Source organism: Acomys minous (genome assembly GCF_964271855.1).
Source record: "Acomys minous genome assembly, chromosome: 13".
Classification (NCBI taxonomy): Eukaryota; Metazoa; Chordata; class Mammalia; order Rodentia; family Muridae; genus Acomys; species Acomys minous.
Window position 1 is genome coordinate 104,348,379 of NC_140495.1, and position 10,788 is coordinate 104,359,166.

A 10,788-nucleotide genomic window follows, 5' to 3' on the forward strand; every position below is an offset into this window, starting at 1 on the left:
GATATTGGGGTGTCATTGGTGGGACTCACCCAGCCAACCTATGGCTGCAGGGATGTCATCCTGCCATAGTCAGATGCCAAGACCCTTGCTCCCTCAGCAAGAATTAGTGCCCGCTGCTGATGCCCTCAGTCCAGTACCCCTCCCAGAGCCCAGCTTTGGATGAAGAAAGCTCCTACTCTGTGACAGTGTTAAGACACCTACTCTATGGAGGTGTTCAGTGACCCCTCCATAGCCTAAACTACTCCTAAACTTTTTGTGGCCACCCATGGGTACACACAGAGCAGGAAACCTTAAGGCACATGCTCCCAGCTGGATGAGAAGAGGTAATTATAAAGCTCTGCCTTCTGCTTTTGACTAATCCTGAGAATGAGCCTCACCAAGGTCTCCATGTGGCTCATTTTCTGGGATTCTGTTGTCACCTTGCCAGGGAATGCCCCAGATGGTGCTGAAGCGCCCTGTGCTATGACACTAGTTCTGCAGGGCACCTCACAGACAGTCCACAAGGTCAGGCCTAGCCCTGCAGCTGGTGTGGGGCCAGTGGTAGTAAGTCCACCCTGGGGATGGCTCAAGGACCTGTGTGAGAAGCACATTAGACTAGTTCCTGGGAGACACATGCTGTGTGAACCCCAGCAAGCAACAGGTCAGCTACATTAGTGCTAGTGACTTCCTGAACACACCATTAGAATGAGGAGAATATGTTTATGTACATATGAACATGTGTGTGTGTGCGTGTAGCTTGTCAGACTGATGGAAATGGAGGACACTGGCAAGCACTGGCTTCAGATGACACACACCCTACCTTCCAGAAGCATTTTCTGCACTGGGCTCTGTGTCCATATGTGGCTAAACTTTAAAGCAGTGGCTATGCACACCCATCATAGTGTTAGACACAGGGCTGGGGGACTTGTGGGTGAATGAGCTGGTGAAGGATGTCAGTAGCATTGGAGGAGGGTGGAGTGGACAAAGGATGCACAGAGAGCACTGAGCAGTGACACAGAGAGCTCCGTGGACTCCTGGCCAATGCGGTGCATCTGTGGTTTCAACAGATCAAGCACATCCTGCTCCTTGAGGATAGAACTTGAGAGCTCAGCCTAGAACTGCTACCCTTCTAGAGCAGGGAGCTCACCCAGCAGCACCAAGACATGGGGGACAGATGGCAGCGTGGACACAGGCACAGAACAGAGTGGACAGTGTCATAAGGCAATATAGAGAGGTTCAGGAGCTGAGGAGACACTATGGAGGTATTAGTTACAGGCACGTTATTGTACCCTACACTCAATGGCCATGCATGGGTCACTGAACACCTCTGGTTCTGAACACTGTCATAAAGTGGCAGCTTTCCTCATCCAGTGCTGGGATCTGGGAGGGCTACTGGACTGAGGGCATTGATCTCCTGGCACTAATTCCTGCAGAGGGAGCAAGGGTCATGGCATCTGACTATGGCAGGATGACATCCCTGCTGACAAGCCCCACCAAGGAAGCCCCAATCTCCCTGTTCATGTAACACCTCTGCCCACCCACTCCTCCCAGCACCACACACAGACAGGAGACAGACAGAACTGACAACAACATCCCAGACAAACAAACACCCTAATGATGGCCAGAGTCACACCAACAAGGAAGGGAGGCCAAGCCACACAACAGCACAGGAGGATAAAAGGCGACGGCCCAGCACCTCGCACACTCACACTCTCACTCACCACTCACTCACTCTACCCCAAGCCAGCTCTGCCATGGCCGCCTCCACCATGTCTGTCTGCTCTGATGCTTGCACCCACTCCTCCTGGCAGGTGGACGACTGCCCAGAGAGCTGCTGTGAGCCCAGCTGCTGTGCCCCCAGCTGCTGCCAGTCTAGCTGCTGTGTCCCCAGCTGCTGCCAGTCCAGCTGCTGTGCCCCAGGTCCCTGTCTAACCCTCCTCTGCTCCCCAGTGTGTTGTGGGTCCAGCCCCTGCTGCCAATCTTCATGCTGCCAGCCAGCGTGCTGCACCTGCTCCCCCTGCCAGCAGTCCTGCGGTGTGACTCTTTGCTGCAAGCCTGTCTGCTGCACACCTGTCTGCTGCAAGCCTGTCTGCTGCACACCTGTCTGCTGCACACCCATCTTCTCTGGATCCTCCTCATGCTGCCAGCCATCCTGCTGTGCACCTGTCTGCTGCAAGCCTGTCTGCTGCAAGCCCTGCTCCAGCATGTCCCTGCTCTGCCGCCCTGTGTGCAGACCTGCCTGCTGTGTGCCCACCTCCTCCTGCTGTGCCTCCTCCTGCCAGCCCAGCTGCTGCCGCCCAGCCTCCTCCTGTGTGTCCCTGCTGTGCCGCCCTGCCTGCTCCCGCCAGGCCTGCTGTGGCCTCTCCTCAGGCCAGAAGTCCAGCTGCTGATGACCAGCCTCCCAATGAGAGAATTTCCTGATCTCCAGTGAGTGGTGGGGAGCCAGACCTCACAGAAGATTGTGTCCACACTCTATGCTCTAAACTCTACCCAGGCCATGGCAGTGCCCTCCTCTCTCTGCCCCTGCCCTCTCTAGGTCAAGCCACCTCACCTCATTGTGACTATGTCTCCTCTGAACACACTTGAGCCTTCTGAGCAATAAAGACCTTGACTGAACCTGTGCAGACTCCGTTGGTCCTCATTGATGTCCTATAATTTCTCCTTTGCAGCTGGCGATCTGCCGCCCTTTGAGACCTATCTGTGCTAGTTTAGTTCCCCGTGTCCCCTTGCTTTGAACCAAGCCTTCTCTATAGGATGCCAACCAACCTGAGTAGGCACTTCCATGCCCCATGCTACCCAGAACAGCTAAGGGGACAGCTCCTCAGGTGCCTGTCAAGTGCAGTCTCAGCTCACCTGTGGTCTGCCACCGTTCCTTGTTAAGTGGTACAAGCATGTGGTTGCAACTGGAGTCAGGTCTGGGCCGTGGGACTTTGTGTGAGCAGACATGCCCTTCCTCTGAACTTCACTGGGGCTAAATGAAGAGACCATTAAAGTGTAGAGGGCACAGATTGTGAATGGAGAGCAACCACACTGTGATGGACCATGCAGGCCATGCACACTGAGAGCACACTGTGATGTAGCATGTTGGCCTGGCACACTAAGGAGTCAGTGACATCTTCACAAATCTAGAATCTAATTGTGGATGGGAATGTGCTGGCTGCCGGGATGGTTCTGACTCTGCTCTAGTACTCATCAGGTGGACGCAGCCACAGAGGGTAAGAATGGGCACTGATGTCCCCACATTGAAGTTCTAGTTCGGTCACAGCCAAGCATCTTGTCAGCACGTATCCGTGTGCCTGGCACTAGCTCCAGGCTCCCTGTGAGGCTCACAGCACCTGGGACCCGAGTCCCAACAGAACCAGTTCTATGGGAAATGTTCCTGCCTCCCCTGTTGGTGAACAGAAGACTTGACTCTGGTCCACATGCTAATACAATTGTTGAAGTCCACGTAAGCAGGAAGAAATTGGTCCAGACAAGAGCATACAGTTCCCCAAAGAGAGGACTGTGAGGAACATCTAAAGAGGTTTGCAGAGACAGAGTTGTGGGCACAGCACAGCCACAGGCAGAGCCAGAGGCACAGGCAGAGGTGGATTCATGGGCAAAGCAGAGTCTCAAGTCGGACACATGTAAAACCAAGTATGAGGGGGAAAGGCTGGGCAGAAAGGCTGGTAAAGAGAAAATGCCAAACAGTGTAAGAATAGGATAATACTCTCCCACCCACATAATGACACAGAACTGTTTCATTTATTGGTAAGCTTCAAGCACTATAGCTGGTCAGATACTTATATAATCAAATCCAAGAAAACTGGCCTGGCCTCCTTCCCAGCCTTGTGCCCTCTTACCTTCCACCTAGTCTCACCCTGTCTATTCCTCCTCCATCTGGGTCCTCATGGAGACTATCTCATGGCAACCTTCTCCTTGACCTTCTTCTCTCCATCTCTGCTCCACCTCGGGTTGAAAGTCCCACCTCAAAAATAGTCCTGCCCAGCTACTGACTGTTCAGCTTTTTTTATTAACCAATCTGAGACGATGGAGAACATTTTTACACAGCATAAAGAGGCAGATGTTTCAACAGTAATTACAATGCCCACTTCTTACTGGAACCAGGTCTCTGGGCACAGAAATCGGCATTTGGATACAGAGTGCACAAAACCATCCCCTAACAAAATAGATTTCCAAATTTATAATAAAGTTGACAAGTACACCCAAAAACTCGAAGCATTTCTAGACAGCCACCTGTCAACTGACACTTGAGCAACATCCCACTCAACAACAGTGGAAAGCTTCCTTTAAGCACGCATGAACCAACACTAAACCACCTCCTCACCCCTGTGAGCCGCAGTGCATTTCTAGAACTGAAACCCAGACTGTGTCTAGTCCTCTGCAAAACAAAGAGTCACCCATGGGAGAGCCAGAAGACTGTAAGCATGTGGAAATCAAAGAGAATGTGTAAAAGCATCCCATCAGCCAAAGATGAAATCCCATAGGAATTAGGATGCATGTTGAACAAAATGAAAATGAACACACACACCACACTCTGTGAGACAAGCTAACACAACGTGTAAAGCACGGCAATGTGATGGTTAAAGGTAAACAAGGGAGGTCTGAGTCTGTACTTTGACTCAACGCTAGACAGAGATCAGGAAGAAGCAAAGACCCAAATGCCCAGTCAAATGAGCAGTGGGGCCAGCAGCTCCAAGAGGAAATGGCCAAGGGTCTTGCATTTTAAGATGGTCAAATGGACATTTCTACCTAGCTGTACTGTCAAGAAAAAGAAAGAAATGACCCGTATGAGAAATAGAAAGTGTCGCCACTCCAGAGTCTGTGGACGCCAAAGCAGCAATGAGAAAAGCAATGGCCGCATGGGACCTGGTCAGCAATGCAAAGGAAATGACCAAGTCATTGGAAAGACAGAGAGTGGAAAGCTCACACATGGAAAACTGAATGACAGAGCAGCTCTGTAGCAGGTGAAGAGAGTAAAGTCTTAACTGAAAACACATTACCAAGAAAACACGGATTCCACGTGGCCTCACAATGAGATTCTCAGCCTTTATGGGAGAAGTGCGCCAATCTCACTGTGCATGAGACACACGAGACACACTCCGCCCACCTCACTTCATGAGTGGACTGTGTTTCTAAATAATTGCAATCAAGCATAGGAGATGGTGGGGTGTGGGGTGCATGCCTTTAATCTCCCCATCAGCACACACAGACAAATGGATCTATATGAATTCAAGGCCAGTGTGGGCTACCCTGTCAGTTCAAGAATGGCCAGAAATATAGTAAGAAATACCCTGTCTCAAAAAGAAAAAAAAAAGATAAAATTAAATAAAAATTTGCATAAATAAATAAAAGCAAGCAATCAACTAAAACATTTTAAAAGGAAATAAAAGATTAACTTAAAGCATACCTAAGATCTAAAGATGAGAAAACATTTGTTAAAAAAAAATGATTAGAGAAATCCCAGATTACTAATTGGAGAGGCAGGTGTACTATGTTCATGGAACCAAAGACACAGTGTTAAATGTCTGATCCTTCCTAACTGATCTGTGGCTTTAAGGAAATCTCAGTTAAAATCCTAGCAGGCTTTACTGTCAACTTTGATGGGCTGGTTCTAAAACTCTCTGGGATGCATATGACCCAAAGTGGCCAACCGAACCTGAAAAAAGACAAACACGAGAAGAGTTCTGCCATGATTTGACCCCAAGACTGCTTTAGCTGCATGTGAGGTGTACCAGTAAACCACAGAAGAATGAGATAGGCTGGATTCTTGAATTATCCCACCGGTGTGTGGTCAGTGAGTGCTGGTTGAGGAGGCTCAATGGACAAAGGGAAGTATCCCCAAGGAGCTGGATTGGCTCAAAGAATGACTCACAATGCTACAGACTAAAACATGAGGGGTCTAGTCCTCTGCTGCTCCTCATTGTGAGGAAACAAGTGGGCGAAGCAACTTGAGGGAAGACAGGCTCCTGCTGACTCACTGCTCTAGATAAGGAGGTCATGGCGGGTGGGAGTGCAGTGCTGCTCCTTTGTAGGCCAACCAGGAAGCAGAGAGCTTGGGCTGGGAGCCGGACCCTTAAAAGGTTGCACTTCTGGGCCAAGCGTGGTGGCGCATGCCTTTAATCCCAGCACTCGGGAGGCAAAGGCTGACAGATCTCCGGGAGTTCGAGGTCAGCCTGGTCTACAAAGTGAGTCCAGGACCGCCAGGGCTACACAGAGAAACCCTGTCTCTAAAAACAAACAAACAAACAAAGAAGTTGCATTTCTGCCCCACCTCCTGCCCCAGTCACTAGGTCCCATGTCCCAAACAGCCCACACCCTCTCAAAACAGCACTCACTATTCCAGAGACAGAGTGTTCAAACGCACAACCCCTGGGGAAGTATTTCATACTCAAATCTCAAGAAGAGCCTAGAAATAAGTCTGCATGGTTCTGAGCCAAGTGGGCACTTATCAGGGAGGTCCCTGCAGACAAAAGATAATGTGGGCTCCACTGAAAATTAAGGATTCAACTCACCACTGAAGAAAATGAAAAGCTGAACCACCCGTGGGAAGAAGGCTTGCAGTATTTATGTATATAATGTCTGTCGTCAGGAAATCCGGAAGAGCATGTAATAATAAAAATAATAATAAAATAATAAAAGCAGTAATAAAAATATGAATGACCTGACCTAAGAAAAATAGACAAATGGATTTGAGCTGACATGTCACCAGAGGTGCCCACCATGCCCCACCCTGTCAGTCTCCAGGACGATGCTGGTGGCACAGCTAGCACCTGTAGGGGCTCACTACAGAAAGTCAACATAGGCATGTGGTGGCGCTGTGTAGTAGTGGCTCTAAGCCATTGTGAATGTCCTGGCTTAGACATGTGATATCACCCCAGGTTTCAGGGTTCCAGGCTGTGAAAGGTTTGGGAGATAGAAAAATGACAGGAGGAAGTTGATTCCTCGGGGGTGTGACTTGAGGATCATAGCCTGACTCCATTTTTTAACATTATTTATTTATTTATTTATTTATTTATTTATTTATTTATTTGGTTTTTCGAGACAAGTTTTCTCTGTGCAGCCTTTGCTGTCCTGTACTCGCTCTTTAGACCACACTGGCCTCAAACTCACATCGATCCGCCTGCATCTGCCTGGGATTAAAGGTGTGCGCCATGACACCCGGCTCTGACTCCATTTCTTGTCACCTCTCCTCTTCTTCTAAGATGTGAGCTGGAGGCCTCGTGTTCCTGCTGCCACAGCTGAGCACGGCTCTGCCTTTTCCCGCCTTAACTGGACTACATCCCCAAACCCTGCCTCCCTCGAATTGATTCTCGTCAGATAATTGGTCACAGCATGGAGCAAAGCAGCTAACACAGTGAACAGACAGGGACAACAGCACAGCTGGAGGAAGCCCTGGGCAGCTGCCTCTCAGGAGATCCTGTCAGGACTCAGTCATCACAGAGAGGACCAGAATCATTATTCGACAGAAACTGTCCATGCAGTCTGACTTGTTGTCTGGTCATGTGTCCTCAGGAGTGTCCAGAGCAGGGATGTAGGGTGGGGGATACCCAGTGTGGGAAGTCTAGGGGTGCTAAAGGAACTGAGGGGAAGAGAAACTGAGGCAGGAGCAGAGCAGGACTCACTCAGATGTGGCTGGGGAGGATAATGGGCTGAGACCCTGATGAACAGCCTTGGCCCTGGGGGTCTCTGGTTACAGATGAATACAGGCTGGAGGGCAAGAGAGGCTCAGTGAGGGAAGGCAGGGCCCATCAGTGGTGTCCAGGGTGGGACGGGGATACAGATGTTGGCATCCTTGCTTCACTGGGGATAATGGTCGGCTGATCACGATATCCCTGGCCTCTGCCACAGATCTTTCCAGACCTTGACATGTTGCTCGCTCACCTGTGCACTAGGTGCAGCCCATGTCTCCTCCACATCAGAGAGGTGTCACATTCATGGCCGTTTGTGAGTGGACGCCCAATGCAGTCTGTAGAGAGTAGAATTGTGTCCCTATGTCCCAATGTCCCATGAGAGGATGCTGGGTAGTGCCTAGTCCTATGTCCCTTCATGTTCCTCTCTGGATCCTGAGGAGAATTGTCAGGTAGGTAGGACTTACAGGGTAGCCCAGGTCCAGTGGCCACAGTGCCTAGAGCCATGAGTATGGCTTGACTTGTGTGACTCTAGGGAGACGAAGAGGAGTAGATGATGGGTGGCCTGTAGAGGATGATGACCACTCTGCCGATATCTATAGGTGACCAGCCACCCATAGGGATCAGAGAAGGCTGAACTTTTAGGAGAGGGGCCCTAAATAACATTGTAACCCACCCACCCCCATGGGAGGTAGCTGCTGTCTCTTGTCAATTGCTGAGCAGAGTCCTTCCTTCCCAGAAACACTCCTGGCTAAGCAGACGGACGTTTGCCTGAAAAGCATTTACTACAGAGCATGAGATGAGATCTAGGTCCTTAGAAGGGTTTATTGAAGCCGTGGGCCACTGACACGTTGATGCAGGTGGCAACCAGAACAGAGGGACAAGGGGAAAGGGCACAGTCCAAGAGGATCAGCAGGACTCCTGGGACACAGGAGGAGAGGTCAAGTCACAAAGGAAAGGTTGGGGGCTCCATCATGGGGGACCATCTATCCCAGATCAGGGTGAGACTGGAGAAGCTGAGTGTCCACAGGAGGGACCTGACCATCCGGCACCAGGATCAGGCCCATCAACAGCAGCTGGACTTCTGGCCTGAGGAGAGGCCACAGCAGGACTGGCGGGAGCAGGCAGGGCGGCACAGCAGGGACACACAGGAGGAGGCTGGGCGGCAGCAGCTGGGCTGGCAGGAGGAGGCACAGCAGGAGGAGGTGGGCACACAGCAGGCAGGTCTGCACACAGGGCGGCAGAGCAGGGACATGCTGGAGCAGGGCTTGCAGCAGACAGGCTTGCAGCAGACAGGTGCACAGCAGGGTGGCTGGCAGCATGAGGAGGATCCACAGCAGATAGGCTTGCAGCAGACAGGTGTGCAGCACACAGGCTTGCAGCAGACAGGTGTGCAGCAGACAGGTGCACAGCAGGATGGCTGGCAGCAAGAGGACTGGCAGCTAGGCTGCTGGCAGCATGAGGAGGATCCACAGCAGACAGGTGTGCAGCAGACAGGCTTGCAGCAAAGAGTCACACCGCAGGACTGCTGGCAGGGGGAGCAGGTGCAGCACGCTGGCTGGCAGCATGAAGATTGGCAGCAGGGGCTGGACCCACAACACACTGGGGAGCAGAGGAGGGTCAGACATGTGGCTGGGGCACAACAACTGGGGGCACAGCAGCTAGACTGGCAGCAGCTTGGGACACAGCAGCTGGGCTGGCAGCAGCTGGGGGCACAGCAGCTAGACTGGCAGCAGCTGGGCTGGCAGCAGCTGGGCTCACAGCAGCTCTCTGGGCAGTCGTCCACCTGCCAGGAGGAGTTGGTGCAAGCATCAGAGCAGACAGACATGGTGGAGGCGGCCATGGTGGGCTTGGCTGGAGGAGGGTGAGTTGATGTTGAGTGAATGTGTGAGTTCATATGTCAGGGTGGCTTTATACGCTGGCTTTATACTCCTCCCTGGCTGGCACTACCGGCCCAGCCCATGACCACTCCTTCCTGGATGCTGTTGGCCCTGTGCCTGTTTTTATTTCCCGCGTTGCTGCTCACGTTCACTGATGCTGCTCATGTTTAGTTTGATAACAAGTGTGTTTCATGTCGATCACATGAGCTTTCTTCCTGTGTTGTTTGGGAGTAAGGCAGGACTGGTCTGGGGTCCATGGTGGAGGGACATGGTGGCCATGATCTCTCCTGGCCTTGGGCCTCTCGGGCTGGGGCAGGATTCTACACTTCTGGGGTGGAGGTGTTTAGTGAAGGCCCTTGGGGCTTCAAGGTAGAGAAAAAACGATTTCCCAACAAGGATCTATCAGTTTCCTTAGGGTGTGTTACCAAGTATCCCAACCATGTTTAACTGAGACATCACTGTCTCACCATGGAGTCTGATGTCCATCTCTGGTATCAGTGCTGGCTGATCTGAGCCAAAGGGACTGCGCACGCCACCTGGCTCCCAGGACTATCAGCATTGTGGACCTCTACTTTCTCCCCATGGGTTGAGTCCAAATTATCCATTTTTATAAGGACATCCATGAGATGGATTGTAGCCTAGCTAGTGACCCATGATACCTTGGTCACGTCGAAGACCCTACTCTCAAATACAGTCACATGTGCAGGTCCAAGGACTCATTCCCAGAATCTCCTGAGGGGTCACATTTCAGGCCACCTGGGAGCAGAGCAGCACACCTCCAAGCCTGTCACCAAATCCAGATATCCCAGCTGTCCTGTTGCTTTCCCCCAGGACTGGCTTCACCGGGATCCAGCGGTCGACACCAGTGTCACACAGCTTAGGAAACGCCTCGTGGCCTTCAGCCCTTCCTTCCTGTGACCTTGACTCTGGGGAAGAAGGCTTGCTTGTCTTGCACAACCCCACCCATGGGCCACCCAGAACTCTCCCAGTCAACCTGGGGCTCATGTGGGGCCACAGCCCAGTGTGCAGTGTGGCCTGTGGGAGCCATGCCCATAAGCCTCTGCTGGCCAAGCTGCCATTTCCCCTCCGTTGCTGACACATGCCAAGAGTTGCTGGGAAACGTCCAACAGCCTGTTTCTATGAAACTTTCTGCCCATCCTTCCCCCTCTACTGGAGCCCTATGATGATCTGGTCACCATGGTTCTGTGGGCTCTGCCTCCAGCCCAGCTACCTGACCACTACACACTGTGTGCCGAACTATGTCGAAAACAGACCTATTCCTCGCCCCCATGTCTTTG

The 10,788-nt window shown here is 51.7% G+C and overlaps 2 protein-coding genes across 2 annotated transcripts; one reads left to right on the plus strand and one right to left on the minus strand.

Moving 5' to 3' along the window:
• Positions 1 to 1,604: 1,604 nt before the first annotated feature.
• Positions 1,605 to 2,595, plus strand: LOC311580440 (uncharacterized protein). Its single transcript, XM_084752034.1, has one exon. It carries the CDS (start codon positions 1,734 to 1,736, stop codon positions 2,367 to 2,369), a length of 636 nt encoding a protein of 211 aa, XP_084608160.1. The 5' UTR covers positions 1,605 to 1,733; the 3' UTR covers positions 2,370 to 2,595.
• A 5,815-nt stretch (positions 2,596 to 8,410) lies between these two features.
• LOC311580430 (uncharacterized protein) lies at positions 8,411 to 9,490 on the minus strand. The gene has a single exon (XM_084752016.1). It carries the CDS (start codon positions 9,451 to 9,453, stop codon positions 8,677 to 8,679), a length of 777 nt encoding a protein of 258 aa, XP_084608142.1. The 5' UTR covers positions 9,454 to 9,490; the 3' UTR covers positions 8,411 to 8,676.
• Between the last annotated feature and the right edge of the window lie 1,298 nt (positions 9,491 to 10,788).